This window comes from Parasteatoda tepidariorum, chromosome 8, assembly GCF_043381705.1.
Source record: "Parasteatoda tepidariorum isolate YZ-2023 chromosome 8, CAS_Ptep_4.0, whole genome shotgun sequence".
Taxonomy (NCBI): domain Eukaryota; kingdom Metazoa; phylum Arthropoda; class Arachnida; order Araneae; family Theridiidae; genus Parasteatoda; species Parasteatoda tepidariorum.
In genome coordinates, this window is record NC_092211.1 from 74884457 (window position 1) to 74911340 (window position 26884).

The following is a 26884-nucleotide window of genomic DNA, read 5'->3' on the forward strand; positions in this document are numbered from 1 at the left end:
AGTTAAGAATAAAAATCTTGAGCTCTTAGAAGCAAAAGGGAATAATGTGTAAAAATTTCCATTATTTTCCAACATTATTCTTTTTATGAAACAATAAGAAAAGCTAATTACATTTCTATCTGATAAAAACTTTTTTAAGCCTAAAATAAGAATAAGTGCTGCATAATATATATTTTTTATCCATAACTTTAGCGATCTTGTAACCATATCATTAAATGTTTATTATTACAGATATAAGCTGTCCATAACCATACTGGATGTTATTAGTATTTTATAATGTCCTGAAGGTTTTACCATTTTTGGGACAATAATTTTTTTCTTTTAATTTCAATGAAAAAATTGGGTATTTTATATTATTTTTTGAAACAATCTTGTGTATTTTGTTCTAAAGTTAAGTTTTGAAAATAAAAATGCTTTATTTGTAATATAAAATTATCAACTTTGCAGTCTTGACAGAAGCTTTGTATAATTTTGCTCAAATGCTGATTTTTAAAACAGATTTGGCAAATCGCTTAAGGAGCATAAATAAATAAAAAAAAAATCTGCAAAAATTCCAGTTTTAGACCAAATATTACATTACTGTTATTATAATTTACCAATAAAGCATTTTTCAATTAATTATAAACCATAACTAACCTTAAAGCCTTTTACTGTCAGATATTAGTCTAGAGTTTGGATTTCAAAGAACAAAATCGATGACAATCTCAAATTTCTACTGGTCAGAATAAAGAAATTCTAGATATTCAATTCTCTTGTTTAAAGATCTTCATATTGTTAAAAGTAACAACTTACCTATAATTGTCAGGCAATTATGAATGCTAAACATAGAATCATGAGATCTTTTTCTTCAATCGTGAAAAATTTAAACAATAATTTGCTCCCTAAATTCTAACTTCAAGGTTAAAATTTTCTTTTGAATATAAAATTTTTGCGAGTCATTTGGTTAAATCAGTCTTTTTCTTCTGCACAAAATTCAGAAATTTTTACTAAAGTTATGAGAGTAAAATGGGTTGTTATTGTAAAAAGCAGGAATGGATGTTAAGTATTATTGAAAGTGAATACAGATTTATTGTAACATTGAAAAAAAAAAGGCAGGGAATTTAAACATTTTTAATTTCCGACAATTATCAGCCTATTGAAAATTATTGTTCTTAAAACTTTTGTACATTGTTATTTCTTTCTTTCACCTTTGTGTTCAAGTGTAAAATTTTCTTTCCAGCAGAAAAATTTAAGTTTGGTTAAAAATTTTCAGCCTTCATGTACTTTGTATAAATGTTTGAATTATTTTTACTAAATTAAATTTCTTGGCACTAATAATTATACACATATCCCTTCACATTGTTATTCAAGGAGTATGAGGCTCCTAAAAATAAATAATTTTAATTTCACAGAATGGTAAAAATTGTTATTGATTTCGTTATTCACTAACTTGTTTTACAAAATTTATTAGAAATTATACTTATCTAAAAAGTAGTCAAATAACATATAGGATATGCTTTGGCAGAAAACTACAAAGCATGATTATATGTATCAAAGTGGATACCTACCCAGCTGGCAGTGATGGGTTTTTGACAAGACACTTCAAAAACTTGTCAAAATCTAAGGCAAGAAATTATTTAAAATAGTTCTTGAAGGAGATTGTTATTAGAAGTTAAATTAAGCGCAATACTTGCATTATAATAACTACTAAACTTAAGATTCATATTAACATATCTATAAAAACAATAGACAAAATTATTAACTGGTTTTTCTAAAAACATGGTACTAATAATACTTTAAAATCAATATTAATTGTTAGATAACTATTCAGTTCATATTTCAGGTAATGAGATGTTATCAATCTTAAATATTGATTATACTTCTATGCCACAATTTGGGCAGATTTTTTAGCCTAAGTAAAACTAAAGTGGTCATCACTAATTATGTGATTTTACATTGTGAAATTTATTTTCGATTTTCAACATTTGTTTTTCTTACTTAGATGTACAGTATGATAAAAAAATTTACGAAATATCCTGAATCACTTTTGATCTAATGTTTGGGTTTTCATGTACTAGGATTCAATCTTAATGGTTCAAGGTAGTGCTAATTAATTAGGGCAGACAATTACACTTATAAACTTGCAGAATTTGGATTCCTGTTCCTCGAAAAATAGGGTGGAAGCCACAGTCAGGGAAATATGGTCCCCATAGTTTGGCAGGGAGAGCGATATAGATCCATTAATGTTAACTTTACTTTTAACATATTTTGTCATATCTCGAGAACTTTTTAAGCAAATTGCAAAATTTTTGCACATTTATAAAATTTGTTTAATTAAAGAAAATTCCATACAAAATTTTTTTTTGAAATGTAAGGTATAAAAATGTTTACAATATTTTAAAGAGTGTAATTTTAAATGGCAAAATTTGAACGAAATGGGCTGTATAATTTCTAAATCGAATTCTTAAAAAATTGTATAATAGAGATTCGATTTTTTAGGAATTATTTGACCAATTTTGCTCAAATATTACATTTTGTCATGTAAAATTACTTTCTTCAAAATGATGACAAAATTATATACATTATAATTCAAAAATGTTTAGATTATTATTAAATAATATATAATAAATAAGTATTAAAAATGATTTTTTGAATGGAATTATCTCTGAATAAACAAGTTTAATTATAGTGTGCAAAATCTTTTCAATTTGCTTTAAAAGTTTTCGAGATATGGTGAAATACACAAAAGTAAAACTAACATTAATTCTTTTACCGTTTTGCACAAATTATTAGTACCATATTTTACAGATTCTGGCTACCTCTAATTTTGTGAGCCAGGTATCCAAATCCATTGAAAGAAATTTTTTTTTTTTATTCTGATGTATTTGATTTTATAACTTAAGCTTGTCAGCACTGACTAATTAAGTATATTTGTGGTCATTCCTCTGACCATTTAGAAGTTCATTCCAAGCACCTAAAAATCTAACTATTAGATTAAAATGTTATTTTAGGGTGTTTCACTTATTTTTTAACGCTCTCTACATAAATATTACTTATAAATCATATATTCAAGAAATAAACTAAATCTAATTTACAAAAAATAAAAATGGACACATTTTACAATTGTTAAATTCGTAGGTAACCTCTACAAATAGGCTATTTTAAGGTAGTGACAAGAAAAAAGCACTGTTCCAGAAATATTTAATTTTTTGTAATAAGATACTGGAAAACACACATCATTTTATTGTTTTAAAGTTTTGTAGAAAAATTCATGGAAGTTCTAAAAATTATTGAGCACTAATCTAATTAAACAATCCTGTAACTTTCTACTACCCTTTTTGAAAGGAGCAGTCTAATAATTATATATCATCCAAAGTACTAAAAAAGTACCTAGAGAAAACACAAATGAAATATTTAACCTAAAATCCAAGAGTAAAGGGCTCTTAATATTGTTCACACTAAAACTGCTAATTTCTGAAATATCCTTCACTCACCATGGGTGCCACTAAAAAAAAAATTTCAAGACTGAACTAATTTTTTTTTTTACTAACTAGCACAGAATAGCTAGAAATATATTGCTCAATGATTGCAAAATCCATGAGGATGGTCCACATATTATATCAATAACTTGTTCATTTTTTCTCTTAGAAAAAACTATGAATTTTTTAACTGCAATTAAAATAAAAACTACCTTGTATCTCTTTTTAGACCATTTGCTGAAAAATAAATGACCAATTATTTCTTGGAACCATTCAGATCTCTACTCAACATATTTTTCAGTTAATAAAATTTTAGTTCTAGCTCTATAAATTTTTTATTTTAAAAAATAATCCAGATTTATAATTTTTCCTCTGAATATATATATTTTTTTTTAAAAAAAAAGAGGGAAAAAACAAATTCAATACTGAAGTTTTTTTCATTCCAATTCTTTCATTGTGGTGTCACATCATTTTATTATTTTGTAATTACAAAAATTTGTTAATTTTTAAGGAAAAAGAATTTTGATTTTAAAAATTCAAAAAACACATTGGAATGATGTTAATTGTATTATGCAATTCAGATCATTGACTTTTTCCCTAACTCTGATTTCAGCCCTCAGGACAGAAGACATGCACTTACATCATTTTAACCAATCTGCAGAGAATCTCCAGTTTAAATAAGTTATTAGAATATTAAGTATAGTTTTAGAATAAATTTCCTAATACATGCTACTTTAGTAAGTTATAATACATTTGGTCAGGGACCAATCAAGACAAATTCAGGCCCATCGAATTTTCAGGGCCCCTTACAAAATATTTTGAAATCAAAAAACTAAAGAGCAGTCCTAATAATGAAAAAGAATCTATTAAACTGCATGATTCAAGAGAAGGATTCTAAGAAATTTTGAAAGCAGACAATTGAAGATTATTTTTCTAAGATGAAGTTTATGTATCTATAAATTAAAGCAAAATATAAAACAACAAAGCAATGTTATGTAAAAATAAAAATAGCTTGGTGACCACAAACAATTGAAATCAGTGATTATTGCTAAAAGTCACTGATTAGCTGAATTATTTTTTATTTAGAACTTAAACCAACACATAGCTAGCCCACCAGTCATTAGACTTTTTACTAATTTTTGAGGTCCCTCAGAAATTGTGGGGCCTAGGCTATAATCAGACCCTGCCTTTGGTGCATCTAAATCTAGTCCATTCAGCTTAGCATCAATTGAAAGAATATTTTGGTCTTATTTACTCAAAGCTGAAAAATGAATTAGGGTTTTTTGGAAACTAGAGCTTAAAATTGATTTTACAAATACTTACAACACCACTAGCCTGCAACATGAAAGATAATTGATTCAAGTGTAAAAATTATGCATAATTGTTTCCTAATTGCAGAAAGAAAAAATAATTATTTCTCCCGACAGCACAAAACTCTATCCCCTTAATACCTCTACTATACTGTCGTTGACGCAGTAAAAACTCAGTTCTAGAAGGAGACTAAACTTTTTAGAAACCAATATAAAAAGTAAAACAAATATTTCAAATAAAACGCTATACTTAATAAAACAATTATGAATATTTACTTTATTTCATTCATTACATATATGAAAGCATAAGAAGTGCACCTTTTGACATATATAAATAGATTAAAAAAGTGAAAAATATAAAATAAAGTATACATTTTACTACCATATCCCTAAATTACATATATCGAAACACATAAATAAAAATGGATAATTCCTGTTCAATATATTGATAACAAGGTTAAACATTTAGCATGCCATACAATTCTGCAACTTCATTAAAGTATTTCAGTTTCAATATAATAGTAATTTACAGTCTAAGATTGAAATTGTTATAAAATCAAATTTAAACAAGTATTCTAACATGATGATTGTTCAATACAAAAATAATTCTACATGGAGTGCACCTCTGTTTTCATAAAAGGCTAAAAACCTTGAATAAAAAGGAGTAGCACCAGGTATCAAATTTATTTGCGATTATTTTCTGGTTTTGCTTTTGACTTAAGTATCTGAATGTATACCAAATATTAACACTTAATTTAATCTTCTTCCTCCGATTCCTCCTCAGCATTTTGCAACCATTCGACAAACTTCCTTGTTTGCTCTAGAAAAATACTTTTACCTTTCGATGAATGGGATTCTTTATACCACTTCAAGATGGCATCCTCACTCAAAACATCAGCCCGGTAAAAGAGTACAAGAATCTTTTCAAATACTTTCATGAATGCCATGTTGTCGTAACAGTACTCCTGCACGCGTACGAGGAGGGCCAGCTCAGCTCTATTACTAGTAGTGAAGGCAGCAAGAAGAGCAGTGTATGGACGCAGGTGCTTAATGGCCTGATCGGACACCAATTCTTGCCGTTTGTTCCAGTCAACGATACTCATGAGTGACATCCACAGCAGGATGGTGACTTCGTGTTCCGGCAAAGCATATTTTTTCATTTGATCTTTTACTATACTAATAACTTCTTCCACAGAGGCATTATTTTGCAGGAGTTCGCCAACTTGCTGCTGCAACTCCTTTCTAACGCTCTTGTTCTCTTGGGCCTTTAAGTAATCCACCAATTGAGGCAAGCCATGAGTCTTGAAAGTTTCGCTCATAAAATCAATTGACCTTTTGCTCAAGGGCAGGAACTCGAGGAGTCTAGAGTCCAGGCCAGCTTTCCGGAGGGAAGCCCAAATAGCATTGCTATCTCTCTCATTAAGCCAAGTTTTGAAGACTTCAATGATAAACTCTAAAGCGATGCCATCTTTAACCAGATGGTCTTGAAGCAACTTTATAAGAACACCAGTGTTAATCTGGCCTCCAGATAAAAGGATAGCTGTAACTCCGGCAAGCTTGATACGTTGTTCAGAAGTGAAGCCTTTCAAGAAGCCAAATACTTTCTTAAACTCCTCATCTAGCGTCTTTTCCAAATATTTATAACGTCGGATCAATTTTGTTATAACCTGTGCATAGTTTTTCAAACTGTCCAAACCGTCATCAGCTGCAAAAACACAAATTTCAGAGCGACATGTTTTTTGAGGATCAAGATCAGGGGCAAGTGTACCTCCAGGAGCCAAAATGCCGCCAGCTAGCAGAATATCGAAAAGGGTTTCACCGTAGCGACGATAATCTAATTTAGACCCAGCTGAATCAAGGAATTTTGAAGCTTGTTCCAAATCTGAGCCAGAGTCGTTGAGGCCTTGCAAGATTGCGTCCCGAAAACTCGCAGGATCATACTTTTCCTTCTCGTCCCGTTTGCGGGTCTTGATTCGTTGACCCGAAAGTGTCGGCTTCTCGGTCTTCTGACTCATTAATCAAATATAGCTTTTTTGGAAACGATTTGGCCCAAAAATAAAGGAGCCAATTATTTTTTTAAAACTTTGATTTTGTTCTTAAATTTTGACTTAGATAACAGCTCCACAAGCCAACATGTGTAAGGGGGGGTGAATGAGAACGCCGGCTACAGTTAAGCTTCCATTTTCATTTAAACTATCCAAAGTAAATCTTTAAAATAGCTCTTTTTAATAAAGATTTCATTATTTAAAAATATGTTTTGAATTTTTAAACCTGTTTAACAGTCGCCAAATTGTATAAATATTCTTCTCTAAAAATGAAAATTTTTTAGCGCACTCTGTTGAGTAAAATATGAACTAGTGTATTTCCATGTGATTCCATGAAGTCTGGGTTTTCATATTATGATTCAAATCTTTATTTGGTATTTATGTTTATGTAACTGTTTACGTTTTGCGCAGTCATTTTTTAATTTATTAGTAGTCACTTTGAATTAATCTAATACTCTAAAGATAGTTTTTCATATAGTGTCCTTGAAGTTATAATTATTCTTCGGAAAAGCTTTCCTTCATCGAAAGTTGCGATGAATGAAAGAAATCATATTAACTCTAGCGAACTCCGCTCGAACGTTGCCTCTCTGGTTGAACTTATTGGTAAAAGAGACATTATTGAGGCAGAAATAATAAATTTGAGTAATGAGTTAAAAAAGGTTAGCAATTATTATTTTACACATTATATAAATTTATGCAAAAGAAATTAAAAACTTATTTTTTAGTTCACATTCGTTTGTTTTCACGTTTGTTTTTTATTCGTATAGTTATTTTATCTATTTCTAGTTAAATAATGTTGGTCTAGGTAGAAATTGAAGGGAAAAACTTCTTGATATATTATTATTCCTGTCAGCAATAATTTATGATTACTTTTTTAAACATATTTAAATAAGTGGGAAGATTTCTGTATTTATAACTAGGCCATAAAAATCTCTAAGTTTGGGTGACTACCGGACAATCCAATAAGAAATTTAAAAAATATCATAGAAAAAGATCAAATCAGAGTATAAAGCAGGTAGCCACCTGGGCTAACATCTATTTAATTTATTAAAAAATTTTTGCATGTTCAAAATACCTTGATCTTAGCCACTAGAATAAAAAGAGGCCCAATCTTTTGGGGGAGATTTCTGTATCCTGATCTGTGGTAGGTTTTATTCTAGTCGCGTTACGNTTTTATCTTTAGGAACTGACACCGTGAGTACGTTATTCAAGAACTAATATTTTGTACACGTTATTTATGAACAAGAAATCGGAACCGGTTACTTAATAACTGATATATCTTAACCGATAAGTTCTAAGGAGTAGTCAGGGAATTTGAGCCAATGAGAAGGAAGAGGCGTAAACGTCATGATCCGAGGAAAACTGGTTCCCTCCGCCAGAAACGTTATCTTCCTTCCTCGGCGACTCTTCGCCAACTTGCCGTAGTTATGATAATATCCCCCGCGTTACTACTGAACACTCCAGCCCGAGAGTTCTAGTCGCGTTACTACTGAACACTCCAGCCCGAGAGTATCATGGGAGCGAGAAATAGAGGGCAAAACCTCACCCCGTCATTTTTCATGGGAGCAAGAAGGAAGAGGTTAATGTATTGATTCATATCTTGCTTTTACTTTGTATCATAATGTAGAGAAATGTTACAATTGTTGGTTATCAATAAAAAGTAAATAATATTTTCCAGTTAAATGTTACTCTGTCGGAACCTTTAGTTGATGAAGAAGGCTATCCTCGAAGTGACATTGATGTTGCTACTGTTCGTCAAATTCGCCATGATATCATATGTAAGTAAAGAAACTTGTTTTTATTGAAGTAATTTATTATTATTTTTGATTGTTTGACTTGTAGTCCTTTTTTCATGTCTCTTTGTATAAAAAGATAATCGATCTTTTGCCCTTTGGTGCATTTTCATTGGACAGAAAAATCAAGTTGATCTACGAAATCAGTGTTTCCCAAATTTATGACTTTTGTATACCCTTTCTAAATTTTTCGTAACTCAGTGTACCACTAATAAAAAAAATGAATGCATTTTTTTTATATATATATTTATTTTTCTTTTTTGGTACAAAGTTTTGTTTATAAGTTTATTTGCATCAGTGAGAAGGATGATATTGCTTTTGCTGTAATAAAAAAATTGTGCGAAAGTTAAAAATCACAACTGGCTGTATACACCACTAATTATTAACTGTTAACTCGGCAAAAAATAGCCAATACAAGAATACATAATCGTAAATTTTCATGGCTAGCTTTGTTTTTAAATAAAATTGCTTAACATTTTCGATTGTTGTAAGATATTTTGCATAAGAACGCATACCCTCACTAAACTGTTCCCGCACCTCTGTGGGTATGCGTACACACACTTTACGAAACACTGCCCTAAATTTATAAAAAATGATCCAAATATGTAAAGCTGCCAACAGTACTATGGAAATTAATAAATATTATCAACAGTATTTACATGTATATTATTTATTTCTCCCTATTTAACTGCATTTAAAGCACTTTTCCGATAACTATTTTATTATTATTAAATAGCTGTAATCGAAAAACTTAAATAAAATAAAAATAAAATAATATTTGAATTTACTTATGCCTAGACAACAGAAAAGTACCCTGTTTGCTTAAAATATTTATCATCTCAATATTATTCTCTGTTATTTTTATGTTTTTGGTTTTGATAGTTATTCCAAATTAAAGAATAAAACTAAAAGTGGTTTTACTTTATTGTTCTATTATGTCAATATTACCTTATTATATTAGATTTTAGGATGCATATATTAAGTTATAGTTTTTTAATTATTAACTAGTAAATAAATTTTATTTGCTTTTCACTAAGTTCTATTTGCTTTTACAATGAATTTTATGTAAAACTGTGTGAAGTAAATGGTAATGGTGACTGACGTTACATTGTGATAGGTTGTCTTATTTTTAAACTTTTTTCATTGATAAATATTTAATAATTTTTTAAAAAATTATATGGTATGTTTCTCAATAGCCTAATAATATCTATACAACAAAAAGGGATGAATATTATAAATGTTTTATTTAAAATAAGAGTATAAAATGTGACTGACGTTAAATAAAAAGGACATGGAGTGAAGCATCATATTCTTATTTTCACATTTTTCATCTTTAGGCAATAAGGGGATTATTTTTAAATTTAAAAAAAAGCATTTCAAATTAAGAGAAAATATTGAAATTACACATGGAAGACAGAACTTGGCGAATAGGTAAAAAGCTCTTGTGACTGATATTATGATTTTTATGTGACTGATTTAACAGTACAAACTTAATTAAAATTTTAATGAACTTTTTTTCGTATCATGACAAATTTGCATAAAAAAAATTAACAGTGCTGGGATAATGTTTTCTTATACAAGCTGAGGCAATTAGTTCTTTCTCCTTTTTTGTAGCCATATATCTAAGTTTATCTTAGTTGTATGGCTAAACTCTTATAGAAATAATTAGAGAAAATATTGCACTCCAGTTAGGGTAAATCATAAAAAAATATTAAATTGCATAGCTTTTCATTAATTTTTTAAATAATTTCTGAAAATGTTTCTACATTATGAAAATCAAAAATTGATTCTTTGTATAATTTCTTTATTATAAAGCTAATGCCAGGATGCGTAGCGTTTTTAAAAAGTGCTTATTTTTGATTTTCACTTTTTAAAAGCCCTAAAAGGTGCTTTTTTCATTGGGTGTATTTAAAAAGTGTTTAATTTTCCTTTTCCAAAATGAGATTTTTCCTTTACCATGTTGATTTTCGCTACAAGTTATGCAGAAAGATGCTGTTCTATTCAATGTTTGCACAATTCATTCAACCCCAATCTATTTCGGCGTATCGTCAATCTGTAGCGTATGAAAACGCCGTCTGATTTACATAATTCTAAAATTTTGACAATTGTCAAAAACAATGTCGAAATGTTTTTCCCCCGACATGACGGTTAAAACCAAATAAAACCGTAAATTGTCAAAAACTTTCGAATCCTATCTAATTGTGTTTTTTTTTTAAGTGCTTAAAAATATTATTTGAATGCTTGAAAAGTGCTTATTTTTTGTTGAATAATTTGGCTACGCACCCTGTAATGCATCTACTTTTTGTTATTTATAGCAATGTTAATTCAAAAGTGAAAATTCATTACTTCTGTGTTATTCTGAAAGTTTATTAATTTTTGTCATTTTTATTTAAAATAATTAAGACATTTTTTCTATAAATATTATGAAATATATTTTCATTTTGTATTACTACCCACCTGTATCAGACTAAATTTTTAATTTGCTTGTGATCTCTTTATTAGTCTAAATATAACAGTAATTACTTAATTGGATAATTTTGGACTAAATGCCCTATTCTTTCTCTCTTTCTTCCAAAATTTTGTGAAAATTATATATGATGCATTGTTTAAAGTGTTTTTAATATCTCAAACATAACTTTAAGAGCCGTGGTGGCTCAGGGGATTGCACGTTAGCTTCCTTGTGAGGTGAACTCGTTTCGAATCATGGTGATAATGAACAATTCCGCACCTGGTTCGCATCAGCCACAGGCCTGACATAAAATATCCACAGTGGTCGACAGATCATGGGTTGGAGTCCTTTGCCATCAGGCTAACTGTGAGTTTTTTTGTGGTTTTCATATTCATATAACGCAAATGAGGGTTAATTCCATCAAAAAGCCCTCCATGAAGTCTAGTTTCTCGCAATGATTGATCCAGGAGTGTTTCTGGATTGGGTTCAAAATTAGAAGGCTACGGAGTTGCACATTAATAGCCGTATACTCAGAATTGGGTCAGTTGTTCAACGATAGTTAAAAAATATAATAAAAATATAACTTTAACCCCTTAACGATCGGTTAAATTTCAAGAAAACCGTTATAAAAGTGTCAATTTTGCCAAATACATGTATTTGATTAGTGCTGACATCTAGTTTAAAATTAACTAACTATAAAAATTAATTACAATACCTTAAATTATCATGGTACTGCCAACTGGTGTGTAAAATAAGAAATAAAATGTTTTCCGGGCAAAAGAAATGAATTAGTTTTATTCCTATTGGCACGTTACTACTGAACACTCCAGCCCGGACATTTCAAGGGAGCGAGAAATAGAGGACGAGACCTCACCCCGTCATTTTCACGGGAACGAGAAGGAAGGGGTTAAAAATATTATCAGAGTTATAAAGATTAAATATTTGAATCCATTTCAGTTATTTTAGCATTTATTTCTATCTAATTTTTTTATTATTTCTTGAACAAATTTAAATAAAAAATTTCTTGTTTAATACTGTTTATCAATTTCGTACTGTTTATCAATTTAATAATGTATAGATATATTTGTCTTAACTATGTAGGAAAGTAACCATGTGAGGGGAAAAAACACAATTGATTGAATAGCCTTATTGAAATTTGGAAAAGCCAGAAAAAATTAAGTTTAAAAAAACACACATTGGAAAACAATCTGTGCATAACTAATTTTATTACTTAAAAAACAGCTAAAAAATTATATTTAGATGCATTTTGGTTTTTCTTTTTGTAGTTATTTTAACAACTGAAAAATATGTGTCTTTGTTGAAAATGATATTTTTAAATGTCTTTTATTAAATAATATGATGAATGAATAGTTATATTACTTTTTATTTTCAGGTAAAAGTATATTTAATTCTTTCATAGATTTTTCTAACTGTTTTTGCAGTGTTTTCCTCTCAGAAAAAAAATGGGTGAGAATTTCTCACCCTTTCTCAAAAACAGGGTGAGATTTCAAAAAGTTAAGTGAGATTTCAAAAATTTAAAAAAAAAAAAAAAAACGCCAAAGGACTTGAAAAAAAATCATTTCTTTAATTATAATGCATTTTTAACATCTTCCAATTTTTAAAGCATTGAATATTTTTGCTGCATCATCAAATGGAAAATGTTCTACATCTACTTTTTCATCAGCTATTCTCATTAGGTTGCTCAAATGCGTATTTGTTTCGTTTTGATCGTTTCTACCCACATTTGTTTCATTTTCATTTGTCCGTTTCGGAGTAGAAGATATTGGCTTTACAAGGTATTTGTCCATCTTACATTAACGAGCAAAAAATTTGAACATCTTACATGAAGAAACCTTACCTACGGTAAACACGTGGTTGCAGAGAAATGCGTTCTGAAAGAGGTTCCGTGGTTCCGAAGGATGGTGTTCTGTTGTTCTTAAAGGTTCTGAACAATACTGGTAAATAGGGAAGCTAGATAATGGGGCAGATGTTGAAAATAATAAAAGATCGAGGAAGAATAGTGAAACGGATTTTATTCTAAATGGCGCAAATGAGAAATTTTTTTCAAAATGCTAGAAATTCGCGAATTTTGAAATTGGTTTATAGAATGTGCGAATTTCTCGCGGTAATCATTTTTTAATGCGAGAATATAAAAAAATATGCGAGATTCTCGCGTTCTCGCGCTGTAGTGAAAACACTGTTTTGCTACCTTAATTTATTAACTTTGGTTTTAACTGCATTTTTAAAAATTCATTGCAAGTCTAGATTAAAGTCTGATCTGTCCTGAATTGCTTTTAACATCTGTTTTTCTAATAATTGGTTGGGTTTTCAAGAAGTTTGTTATGTGAAATTGCGTTATAATTGTTAGTTGCTTTTATTGCTACTTATGCCAACAGGAAATTTTTAAATGAAAAGAAAATCACTAATTTTCTCTAAAAAATTATATGTGTTTAGCTTAAATGCTGTGATTTTGTATTATTGCCTTAGGATGTCTTAACTTTAAATGTTTATTTTATATATTATACCAATTAATTTTCAGCTAATGTATTTTTGTGTTTTTTAATGTAAGAATTTTTTTTCCTTATTTCTCTATAGCTCTTGCTAATAAGTTGGTTATAATTAAACTATTATCTGTCAGAAATGAAATCTTTTTCTGGTTATTGTTACTATTTATTAATTTTACTTTTTAAAGAGTGTGATATTTTAATAAAATAGTTGTATTTAGGTTATTAACAATACTGATATACTTAAAACAATTGAAATAGTCTTCCAAACCCAATAAATAAATTAAAAATTTATAAAAATTCTGGATGCTATTTTTTTTATGTATATCTTTGTAAGCAGAAGATTATAAAGTTTTGAAAAACTGCTTTTTATTAGTGATGCAATGGATATCAGTTTTGCTGGCCTGACATTGAATCAGAAATACTTTTATTTTTATTTATTATATTCTTTATTACAAGTCTTTGTTAAATTCTTTTATATATTTTATGATTTCAGGCTAAATAAGTATTCCCAAATAATTTTAATTTCAGGCTACTGACAATTATTGGTATTTTGACTGAATATCGGTTGCATCCATATATTTTTGCTGTATAATATTTTTGTCATTTATTAGCTTTACATCATGTGACTGGCTTTAACTTTTGTAAAAAAAAAAAAAAAAAAATTCCTGGATGAATTTATATATTATTTTTAATATTAATTGACACAATGATAAAGTTTTCATCAAAAAAATCATTTTTCACACTGTTTTTAAGATTAAACATACTTTATTTTCAGGTAAACAGAATGACTGCAAAACATTAACAAAAAAGATAGAAGAGGATTTGATTGCTTTGCATGCTGAAGAAAAGATAGTTCCAACTGCATCTTGTATGAATGCACGTGAAGTTTTTTTCAAACCATTTGCCAGGGTAGATTTAGTTGATGACAATTCTCCTGCACAGAAAGCTGTATGTTTTACTTTTATTTTTTAATTCTTATTTATATGTATCCTAAGAACTTTTGGTACTTTTCAATTAGCTTGATGCAATTGAAAAGTTGCCAAATAATGCAGCTCTCTGCCAACTTTAAAAAAAATAATTTGTTAAAATTTTTTTGAACACTAAACAAAATAAACTTTCGCAAAATAGTTAAAATTAAATTTTAAAAAAATATAGTTGAATTTCTTTGTGCCTGGCTAACTGTAAAGTCAGAAATTTTTTTATTAATTTTCTTAAAAAATATTTGTTATTTGTCATTATTTTTGGGGAAAAAATAATTACATTTTTACCTATTCTTCTAGTTGCCTAACTTTTTATAATACTTTTTTTTAAAATTAATTTCTTTTAGTTTTACAATTTAATTTTGTTTCTAATATTGTCTCTACTCTAACTTATGATATTTACAATTAAATGTGAGATAACTGAAAATAATTAATTATTGCACATTAAAAGTAATTCATTTGTAAATTTACTTTTTTCTATTATGTATTTACTATGTTTCAGCATTATGGGTGAATGTTTATTCTCAAACATCTGTAGGTATGTAAATCAATATGAAAGCTGTTTTATTTATTTTTTTATTTTATTTTATAATATTCTTCTATATCTTATATTCTTCTTTAAACTTACTAATGTTAAACATTATAATCGCTGCAGTATGTATTTTAACTCCTGATCAATAACAATAAGCCATTTAAGTATTCTTGCAATAACTACTGTTTCCAAATACATTGGCATAGCTGCCAACCCTTCTACATTTTGCAGAAGCTTTCTGCATTTTTACTTATTTTAGCTATTTTTTCCTCTTTTATGCGCAGAAGATAAGATCTTCTGCATTTTACCCATCTGCCTGATAGCTAGTATTTTCTTTAAGTCAGACGTCGCTGTTCCTCTTGTAACAGCGTTTGGCAGGGCCGTAACTACATTTATAATCGAATATTGTACCATCAAGTAGCTGGTCGAAAGTTTTTTTAAAAGATATTTCCTTTTTTGTTTTAAAAAAAGATGAGTATTGCTTTTTTTTTTGCTAATATTAAGTGGATTTATAAATAAATAATTAATTAAAATCCGCTTCTTTTATAAATTTATTGGTAATTAGTATGTGCTTGCGAATCTTCTGCATTTTTACTCATTTCTTCTGCATTTTATTTGTCAATCTTCTGCATTTTTATAACTAGAGGTTGGCAGCTATGCATTGGTAAGACATTGTGAGAATTTCATTTTTACAAGTGATTTACGAAGCACCATCAATAAGATAAATGTTTTAAATTTGCGTGTTCATAATGCGTTATAAGCATTGAAGAATGGATATACTTATATGATTATTATGTCAACAAAATAATAGGAAACGTTCATTTTTGTTATTTATTTTCTCAGTTCTGTCTTTGGAAAGTGATTATTTTTTTTCCTGTCATTTCTCGAATGTTTATGCCACAATGCTTTGCACATTGGTTAGAAAATAAATTAATTAATACAAAAAATGCGACTGTTTGGTTTACTATTTTGATTGGCTATGCAATTCAACTTCTTAGTTTACTAATTTAAAATCATAATTTCCATCTATTGATATGAAGCATAATTACTGATATATTCATACTCTCCTCTCAGTACAGTAAATGCTTTGGAAAAGAATTAAATTAGTGAATTGTATAGTGTTTGGGAAAGAATTAAAATAGTAAACTTTTATAGAAACTCTATAAAGTGTAAAAATTAAAATTTTTACACTTTATAGATGAAAATTTGATGAAATATTTTTAATAAAAATACTTATTCATAGGTCATATTTTTGGTCCTACATAAAATGACAGTATAATTTATACAGTTTTGAAATTGTCAAAAATTGTCCTTGTTTACTTTTTATTTATTTATTTTTGTCTTGTATACTTTCATGCTATATTATTTTCTTACTACCACAGATGAAATTATTTAATTTCACTAATTTGAAACCTTAAAATTAATTTTGTTTGAATTCTTTGATGTATATTTACATAATTTCAAATTTCTCTATTATTAATATCAATATAGTATCTGGTAACCCCTAGAGAGCGCGTCCCCAGGTGGGGGATCGGGGAATGCCTCCATCTGCTAATACCTTTGGGTGGTAGGAGGGAAATAAAATACCTCCTGCGGAGCAACAGGCAGAAATCCAACCTCCTCGTAGGCTCTGGCACCCCCCCCCCACTTTTGCAAAATCACCCCGTTAAAAATCAAGGCCCCCAATCAAATAACTAATCTTGACATAGTCAGAAAGACAGTCACCACTCTCATCAGACTAAGAACAAAACATCATAAAAACATGAAAATCTCTGCAGATGGGACTAGAAAATATCAAAACTGTGGCAACTGTCTTAATGTGGTACTCACACCATATCATGCTTTTAACTGCCCTGCAGTCGCTGCAGGCCTTCACCTCTTAAACTACCCTACAGAAGAAGATTTATATTCATTTAATGCCATAGAGATAGCAAAGACTATTCACGCACAATATGATTCAATAAGGGAAACACCACCAACCAATATAGTAACTAGGTAACTGATTATTAAGTGATGTTCAAAATTCTAGGTCTACAAATCACCTGGATCAACAGCGTCAACTTCTGAACTCCATTGGAATAGTGACTTCACTCATGACCATGCGCCCTCCTATGTGAAATGCTCTTGATTGACAATGAGTCAGACATCTCGCTCACTGGAGAAGGAGTGTGCAGTAGCCACTAAATATAAAAATAAAGCTTCCTAAGTCACCCTGGAGTACACCCTTTTCTATGGTGGTTAGAGTATCCGACTACGACCTTGGTTCGAATCCTGTGGACATCCACCAAACATGTTTCTTTCACTCTCTCCTCCAAATATTTCTCCTTTCTCCAATATTGTATAAAAATGATTCATCTCGATGATAATTTTTCGTTTTAGGTTTTCTTTATAAATATTTGTCGTATTTATGTAATTTTTATATAAAGGAAACGGCATTTTTATATTAAGGAAATGCCATTTTTATATTAGGACATTATTAATTACATATTTAAATTACAAAGTTTTATGTCACAATCCGTTTATGAAATAACTATATTTCTATGTAGGATTTGCGAGTTGGGGATTTTCTTGTTAAATTTGGAACTCTAAAGTATCACAACTTTGAAAACATGCAATCTCTTGCAAAGCTAGTCATGGAAAATATTCGGGTAAGTAGCATACAGTATATAATTTTGTTATTCATATAATACAAATAAATCTTTATATTTTAAAGAAATACTACTTTTAGTTGGAAAGTAAGTGAATGTAGTAGTGCCTAATACTACAGATATTTTTTAAAATTTTTATGGATTTTATTTCCGATTATAGAAATGTGAATGTAGTGCCATTATAGGCGTTACATATTTCCTAGCTTTTAAATTTCTGTTATTTCATAAATTTAATCATTCCTAATCCCTCTTTAAATAAATAAATTGGTTATTTAATTTTAATTCAATTTTATAACGAGGAAATAGTACAAATATTTCTATTCTCAATAAATGTAACTGCTCACTTTTTATTTCAATGCAAGTGTATATCTAGTTATTAATTATTATTTAATGTCAAGACAACTGAGCATCAAAATATATTTTCAACATTTCTTTCTTCAACCACATTAAACATTAGCATATACATTGTTAGGTTTCCTTTAATTTCCAATGAAATTTTGAGCCTTAAATCTTCAGCCAAATTATTTAAATATTAACATGAGATATTGTGAGGTTTTCGGAATCGGCTTTTCTTTTGACAATGCTCTTTTTGGATAATATGCCTATAATGGATCTCTCCTGTACTACAAAGCGTAAAGTACCATTTTTAATTTGTCTTTTGATTATGCAGGTTTTGGTGGATTTATCTTCCATGGCCTGTTCTTATTTATATTATGCAAACTTTGATTTTACTTCAAAAGTTGTTTGGATAAAATTCTTTTTATTTTACTCCTTGAGGTCTGCAACGAAATGTAAATTTTATTAGGATTTTAACCCTGTTTTTTATCGTTTAATTCAATTAGTCTGTCCACATCCACCAGCACATATTTTCCATTATAGTGAAAATTTTGTTTTCTTGATTTTTTTTATTATGGGTTCCTCTGTAGAATCTTTTTTCTCTTTGAATAGTAATCAACGTCTTATTTTATAAAATGTTTTTCCAGTTAAAACAAACCTTTTTTTTTTCTTCATGCAAGTACATTTTGTTAACACAGTATGTAATATAATTAACTGTTTTTCCTGAGCTATTTTTTTAAACTTTGATGTGCAATAAAACTTGAAAATGATTTGCTAAAATTCTGTCACCTGTGAATGCCTTATCCCTGAATTTATTTACATTTTGCACAATCTTTATGTTAGTTAAGCTTAAAACATCCATGCAATAGTCTTTTTTATTAATAAGTCTGTTTTGGAATGTTTACAAAATAACATTTTGTCTATAAAGTAGTAATTTCACTAGTATACTTTAAATTTTGGAAAATATTCGCTTTGAGTTAGTTTTTAAGAGATTTTTTGTATCTATTGGAAAATTATAATAGCACTATAAATTCCTTGCAAAAAACACTGGCTAAGTTTTTCAGGCTCTACATCTGTGAATGATGCATATTCTTAAATTATATTCTGATTTTTTTTTATATTTGTGATTATATTAAAAGACAAGACTACATTTTGTGACGGTCTTTAAAATGCTATATTTTGAATACTCATATGAAATTTTGTTGAACATATGCTTCAACTATATAAATTCATAACATAGGTGTTTTGAAGTTTTCAATGTTATCGCCAATGAGAATTTTTTCTGATTCTTTTATGTATTCATATTTTTACTATTTATTGTAAATATTTAAATATAAGTTACTGACTGCTCTAAATTTAAAAAGAAAAAAAAAATTTAATGTGTGAAAAGGGTCAAAATTTATATTAACAGAAATGCTATATTTCTTTTAATATATATTTCTTGAAATGTCGCTAGTATATATTTTATATTGTGAATTCTTTATTGTAATTAAAATATGCATTTTAAATTTAGGTTTCTGAAATATTATAATTGAAATTTATTGGACACATAAAAATACATTGCAAACTACTGGAAATAAATGTTGGAAGCACAATACCAATGTCATCAAAATCACAATTTTTTTTGATTATTAGCGAGCTAAAATATATTTGAGAAACAAAATTATTAAGTCACAGAAACAAATAAAATGAAGCATCAAACTACAATAAAAATTTTGTGCAATAGATTTAGATAAGCATTAATTTTTATGTTTAACAAACTGTATCGAAACATTATTATTATTATCCCACAAAGTCAAAGGCTGTCTGCTGCTGTGGAAACAAGAATAGCACAATTCAGGGAGGGTAACTTCTCTTCATTCTTGGGCTAACACAATAGACCTGAGAAAAAGATTACCTTTCTCGCGCTGACCCTAGCCAAAACCTGTCCTAAACAGTGACCTCACACCCCTATTTGAAATAGTTATACCTCTTTACCGTAGTCGCCGCCACGAATGGCTAGGGGAGTTCTTACTTTAGACAAACTATACATTCTTCTTCTTAACATTTTAGTGTTTTTATTTTTTCTGTCTTTAGCAGTCATCTTCATATGTCTTAGCAGCCACACCAACATAGAAATTTTGATTCAAAAATTCATATGTTTATATATAATAAATATATTTATGTATAATGTAATTTTTTTGGTTTTGGTGCCATTAAATGTTTGAAATTATATCTTTTTAATATGCAAATTTGTATCAATTTAAAATTTGAGATGTAGTTAAAATTACTTAATGTTATTTAAGTTGTTAGTTACAACTATCAAAATGCCATTATTTTCATTATTTGTATACTAACCAATTTTAGTTTATGATTAAAAGTAATTAAACATATTAATGATTGAAACTATTTATTATGTTTTGTTTCTCTTTTCTTGCATTAAACTTTATACAATTTAGTTAATAAAGTCCTTGAAGTTATGTATTCAACAGTTTATTACTGCATTAGTTTTAAGCTATTTTTTTTGGAATTAACTATCAATATTGTAAGAAGCTAAAATATGTAATGTTGAATTGAAGAATTATATATCTTTGATTTTTCAAAGTTGTGATTGAAAATATTTATTATAAATTAAACTTTATTGTGAATTTTTCTTAAAGTTTTCTCACTTCTGCTATTTTTTTTTTCATTTTGTCTAAATATTACATAATGTTCTTCACCCCCCCAAGACAAGTTTAAAAAGTTGTTTTGTTCAAGTTTATTAATATAAGCAACCCTGAATTCAAAAGTTAGGGTAGAAAAATTTAGGTGATGAGTTTTTTTTTAAAGTAAAAACAATGTTATTTTTTTTCTTAAGGAAAAAAAGGTTTTTGCATGTTCAAATAATACCTTAAAGGAAAGATTTGTATAATGATTAGACATTTCCATTTTATGTTATAAATACATTATTTTTTGTTTTTTAATTAGTCAGTAAAATAGTTCTAAATAAAATAATCTTAAAATTCATATCTGTTTAAGTATTTATCACATTAATTTCAACACCTAAGATGCTATTAATAGTAGTTATTGTATGTTTTTCTTTGTTAATTATTCACTGCTATTACTCATTATTTTATTTTAACAATGGCTCACATTTATAAATAACGGATTGCATGATGCTGAGTGAAGCTGACTCAAAGTATGGTATAAAAAAAAAATTGTGTAAACCCCATTTTTATGGATTCTGCAATTAACAAAGAAAATGGAACTGTTTGCATTTAAAAGTTAGTTCTTTGGGAAACAATTTAAGGGGTTTAATAATTTTTAAAACTTGACTTGCTGAAAAATGATAGTGACTTGGAGGAAAAAGATAAATTGCCACTCTCTGTCTGGTTTCAACAGAAGAATGTTGGATCAGTTTAACATTTTAAACGTCAATAAATGCACTAATGTTATATTTAACACCGACCGAAAATACTGTAGTGGAAGTGGTAAAAGCATATAAATGTAGTGACTTGGTAAAAGAAAGATATTTACTCAAAATAACTTACTTTCTCAAATAAACTTTACTTACTAGTGCTGTGAAGTCATTATAAGATCCGAAATGTTCTTTTTTAAAAGCAAAAGAAAGCCCTTGTCTTCTGGGGTGGGTTCAAAATTACAAGGCTTTGGAGTTAAACATTGATACCTGTTAGCTCAGAATTAGGTCAAATGTCCAATGCCAGTTATAAAATAAAATAAAAAACAGATAAACTTTAACCGTATTATTATTAGGTCAGGCATTTTCTAAATTTTCGGATGCAGGTTTTCCTGCTTCAAAAAACCAGTTTTTACAAAGTTATTCTATAGGAAAGTTGTGCACCCATAGGTATATTTTAGTTCAACTTTACCCAGCCGCTTTGGGTTAAAAGGAACAACGTCTGATAAGGTTAAACAACCAAAGTCAGATTTCATTTATGAAGAACGATTATCTAAAAGCAATTAATTTTAATTTTTTTTTATGTTTATGCACCAACCTTGATTTTGGATTTAATGAGCATTTTCCTATTTCCCCTGAGTACCTCCTTGAAATCTGGGTCTTATTGATTATGTTAATATTTTTCTTATCTTTGAAATGTGTTCAATAAATAATTTTCTCTCTTATTTCAGAAACCAATTCATGTAAGTGTATTAAGAAGTGATAAGGTTGTGCCATTGATTCTTATTCCTGATGACTGGAGTGGAAATGGATATCTTGGGTAACTACATATATTTATACCATTTAATTTTAAAAATGTTGTAGCAATATGCATGACGCATAGCGTTTTTAAAAAGTGCTTAAAGGTGTTCGACCTTTAAGCACTTTACTTACTAGTAGTAAGTAAAGTGTTCGTAGCATTTTTAAAAAGTGCTTAAAGGTGTTTTGTTTATATTCGACTTTCGTTTTTTAAAAGCCCTTATAGGTGCTCTTTTCATTGGGTGTTTTTAAAAAGTGCTTAATTTTTCCTTTTTGAAAATGAGATTTTTTTCTCTACCATGTCGATTTTCGCCACGTATTGAACAAAAGCATGTGCTTTTCACATTGTTCAATTCCACATTTTCACAATTCATTCATTCGCAATCTATTTCGGCTTCTAGCATATGAACGCGCCAATCATTTTACATGTTTGCTGAAATCCTTGAAAGTCCACACGTGCGTCTTCTGAGCTCGGGGGGGGGGGGGGTTTGGGNACTCGGGGGGTTTGCTGAGATTCTTGCACTCACGTGTGCAACTCTGCTGCATTTTGCAAGTTATTCTCAATTTCAGGTTTCATTTTCCACCCTCTGATATCGAACCGAAAAACCTCTTCATCTTTTTATATTGGCTAATATAATCAAGAAAAGAGTTCTTTATCAGAAACATGCAAAGTCTTTGAAAATTATTTTGCATTTTATTAATGTATACAGTGCTGAAAAATATTTTTTGAGTGCTTAAAAAGTGCTTATTTTTTGTTGAAAGATTTGGATATAGTTTTCCCGATATAGTTTTCGGTTAATCCAATCAATGGCTGGTTAACCAAGGATAAACTGTAACAAGCTTACTAAAACCAAAATAAACATTTGGTTTATCCCTTTATATTGTGAATAGGCTCAATACACTAGGGAGTTTCGTCTTTGAAATTATGAATAGTAAAATTAAGTGTTATCTTAAGATTTTTTTTAAGTTTCATTCATTGATCAGGGAATGAAACTTGAACTTAAAATATTTACGACAATCTAAAAAATGAAAGAATTTTATGAGTATTATCACCTTTTTTGGCTATTTTATTTAATTTTGGAATTATATCTTTAGGTGATCATTTTGATTTTTACTCCATATCATTCTAATTAAAGAAAAATTAGAAAATAGTTTATAAAAGTAAGATTGCTTGAAATTTAGGTTTTGGTGTGAAAATTAATAAAAAAGGGTAATTTGAAACCACCTTTTTCGTATTTAATATCACCTATGCAGTGTTTTCATCATAGAAAAAAAATGGGTGTGAATTTCTCATCCTTTCTAAAAACAGGGTGAAATTTCAAAAAATTAAGTGAGATTTCTAAAAACTAAAAAAAAACACAAAAACTCGTGAAAAAAAAAAATACATTTCATTAATTATAATACATTTTTAATGTCTTCTATTTTTTAAAGCATTGAATGCTTTTGGTGCATCATCATAGAAGATTTTGCCTTTACAAGGCATTTGTCCATCTTACATTACATTACATCTACATTAGCACACAAAAAATTTGAACGTCTTACATGAAGAAACCTTACCTACGGTAAACACGTGGTTGCAGAGAAATGTGTTCTGAAAGGGGTTCAGTGGTTGTGTTCTGTTGTTCGAAAAGGTTCTGAACAATACTGGTAAATAGGGAAGCTAGATAATGGGGTAGATGTTGAAAATAATGAAAGATCCAGGAAGAAAAGTGAAACGGATTATATTCTAAATGGCGTAATTTGAAGCTTTTTCCAAAATGCGAGAAATTTGCTAAGTTTGAAATTGATTATAGAAAGCGCGAATTTCTCGCGGTAATAATTTTTTAAGGCGAGAAAAACAAATATGCGAGATTCTCGTGCTGTAGTGAAAACACTGCCTATGTTTAACTTTTTATCATTAGCCATACATTAGAAGTGCTTTTCGTGAATCAAGTTGTTCATTCATTGTTTCCTTTTAGATATTTCTTAGATATTACCTAATTAAGCTATTGTATATTTGAATTCAGGCTTAAGCAAATTATACCCGACCTATAGTTTTGTAGAAGGGTGAGATTATTGTAATAGTAGGCATGGTCGAAAAGACGAGGCTAGGTTTGTGGATGTTATTGGAAATACATATGGCAATTACCAAATTCTAAAGATTAAACAACCGGTCAAAAAACTGAATTGATTGTAAAAATTTACCAACCATCAAATTTTTTATATTCTGCTATATATTTTGTTAATTTTTTATAATAGACTTTAAAGAGCAAAACTTTGCTCTAGATATTTTTTACTTATGTTTAAAATGGTTTTAAATAAAATATTGGCTGAAATTAAACGTGAAAAATTATTTAGAAATATTTTTTCATGTTTACAGATCATGAGCCAGTTTGTTATTCCAAAAAATTTTTTTCGAATTTTTTCATTTAATCTTTATTCTCGGTGCCTTCCTCAATAGCGAATATTCAATTTAAGAAATGCTAGAAAATTAACAATTGTTTGTAATTTTGTCAATTGTTAACTGCTCTTTAATTTCCTCTGAGAAATTAAGTACAGAGAAAATACGCTCCCTTCGTTTGAAGTAACATCGATGTTTCACAAGTATACATTTGCATGTGAAAGTGTGACCAAAGTGATGAATTATCTACTATTCGTAATGGCTAGCTTAAATACTAGTTATACACGACTCCAAATGGGTAATTCTCGTGATCACAGAGGCATTTTAAATTGCGTCCATTTACAGATCTATGAAGATTTGCAGCCATCAAATTGGAACCCTGTTTTTTCCCAAGATAACTTAAAAAGTAGTTGCCCGGAAATGTTACAAACTGTTTTTTTATTTTTATTCTTGCTCTACTCACTACTCTACTTTTTAAAAAAGTAGCACACTTCGCAACAGAAGAAGTAGCAACAGCAGTAGTTCGCCATGTAGTATGTAAAAGCGTGGTTTTCACATTGTTCTATTCAACGTTTTCACAATTCTTTCAAACACAATGCATTTCAGCGTTTGTAGGGTATGAAAGTGACAATCATTTTACAGGTTTGAGAAAATACTTGGGGGTCTGCATGTGCATATATTAAGTTGGTTTCGGTGAGATTCTTGCTTTCTCATGTGCAACTCTGCTGCATTTTGCAAGATATGCTGAATTTCAGCTTTTATTTTCCAACATCTGAAAGAGAACCAAAAAGTCTTTTTATGGTGGCTAATATGAACAAGAAGATAATTCTTTGTTAAAAACTAGTTATTTTATCATGATCATGCAAACCTTTAAAAATTAATTTGCTTTTTGATAAAGTATATAGTGCTTAAATATTTTTTAGCGCTTAAAAAGTACTTTAAAAGTGCTTATTTTTTGTTGAAAGATTGGCTGCGCACCTTGGTAAAGCATTATGAAAATCTAATTATCAGTGTTTTAGGTTAGTTTTTTTGCAAGAAACTCATTACCAAATAATTTTTGAGAGAAATAAAAGGGTTAAATATTCATAATTCTGTCTTCAATTACATTTTGGTATCAAGCAAAATGTTTGAAATTAAATCAAAAGATGCAGTGACTCTTTGTGATATTTTTCAACGTGTTAAATTCTGACTTTCACACCTTTTTAATTTTTGAAGATCAGAATGAAAATTGGATTTTTTAGCTATTGTCATTGACATTTTTGTTTTAGAAAGGAGGTGGTTTATCTCTCATTGATCAAATTTTTCTATATCAATCTAACAAGAATGATGAATTAAACTCAATTTTTTCTTTCTTTTTTTTACTCTTCTCCCACCCTTTATAAAAGAAAAGAAAAAAAAAGGATTTTATTTTATAATTATTATTATTTATTGCTTTATTTTGCTAATTTCTTGTTTCTTTATTTTGCTATTTCTTATTACTTAAGAAAAAGCAACCATCAAGCAATAAAAATCACTAATCTACAAGTACTTTGTAAGTTCACAAAAATTATTTTTTAAAAAATATGTGTATACCTATTACATTTTTTATCTGATGTTACTATGCACTATCTCTGACAAAATTTTTTTTGAAATTTAAGGGGACAAGTTGAACAGACCCATTTTTTTTTATTAATTATGAATACAAAACATATGATATATGCCTCAAAAGACTTATTTTCTTAAGTAATAATACTTTGATTTTTTTTCTAGATGCTTCATTGTTGCTGTTAAACCATTGCCATAATGCTGTGTTGTGAAATGCATTATTTTTTCAAAAACCTTTTTGCTGTTATACAGTGGATATTTTTAAGTTTATTGTATATATGTGCATATCATATTTATTTCGTTATTTGTGATCATTGTGAGGTATTGACTGTGAATCATGTCTTGTAAATTTAAAAGTGATATGTTTGTGAAAAAAATAAATAAAATATTTGTCTTGTTGTTGAAATTTAATTCATTGCATTTTTGTGGTAAAAAAATTGTAGTGATCAGAATAAAAATGGAACACATCAATAACTTTTGATCTTAAAAGCGGATTTTCACTTATTGAGGTGCAATATTAATGGTTTTAAAGGTTAATCTTAAAATATGGTAACTAATTTGTGCTGATGAAGCACAAGAGCATACCTTTTTATTATTTTTTTTTTACTGAATTTTTTGAGAGGTGGCCGCAATCTGGTCTTAAAAGTTTAGATTGTAAATAGGTCAAAAGCTTGGGCTCAAATTAATT

General features: G+C 28.7%; 2 protein-coding genes and 1 long non-coding RNA gene across 3 annotated transcripts in view; 1 reads left to right on the forward strand and 2 right to left on the reverse strand.

The window, feature by feature from the left end:
- Positions 1-5018: 5018 nt before the first annotated feature.
- LOC107448612 (eIF5-mimic protein 2) lies at positions 5019-7104 on the reverse strand. Its single transcript, XM_043052092.2, has one exon. It carries the CDS (start codon positions 6781-6783, stop codon positions 5524-5526), a length of 1260 nt encoding a protein of 419 aa, XP_042908026.1. The 5' UTR covers positions 6784-7104; the 3' UTR covers positions 5019-5523.
- A 234-nt stretch (positions 7105-7338) lies between these two features.
- LOC107448615 (26S proteasome non-ATPase regulatory subunit 9) lies at positions 7339-26607 on the forward strand. The gene is made up of 6 exons (XM_016063883.2): positions 7339-7472; positions 8492-8591; positions 14338-14510; positions 17621-17722; positions 22166-22254; positions 26362-26607. The coding sequence occupies exons 1-6, from the start codon at positions 7347-7349 to the stop codon at positions 26393-26395; spliced, it is 624 nt and encodes a 207-aa protein (XP_015919369.1). The 5' UTR covers positions 7339-7346; the 3' UTR covers positions 26396-26607.
- Positions 24833-26884, reverse strand: part of LOC139426225 (uncharacterized) — a 98071-nt gene continuing 96019 nt past the window's right edge. Inside the window, exon 4 of the long non-coding RNA XR_011637450.1 lies at positions 24833-25384. This is a non-coding gene — a long non-coding RNA (uncharacterized lncRNA). The remainder of the gene's footprint in view (positions 25385-26884) is intronic.

What these genes read in the sequence shown, in the direction of transcription:
- LOC107448612 (XM_043052092.2), bottom strand. Translation starts at nt 6,783, where the DNA reads ATGAGTCAGAAGACCGAGAAGCCGACACTTTCGGGTCAACGAATCAAG.
- LOC107448615 (XM_016063883.2), top strand. Translation starts at nt 7,347, where the DNA reads ATGAATGAAAGAAATCATATTAACTCTAGCGAACTCCGCTCGAACGTT. An exon ending in ATTCTCCTGCACAGAAAGCT is followed by an intron (nt 14,511 to 17,620) that starts GTATGTTTTACT and finishes ATTTCTATGTAG; the next exon opens with GATTTGCGAGTTGGGGATTT. An exon ending in TAGTCATGGAAAATATTCGG is followed by an intron (nt 17,723 to 22,165) that starts GTAAGTAGCATA and finishes CTCTTATTTCAG; the next exon opens with AAACCAATTCATGTAAGTGT.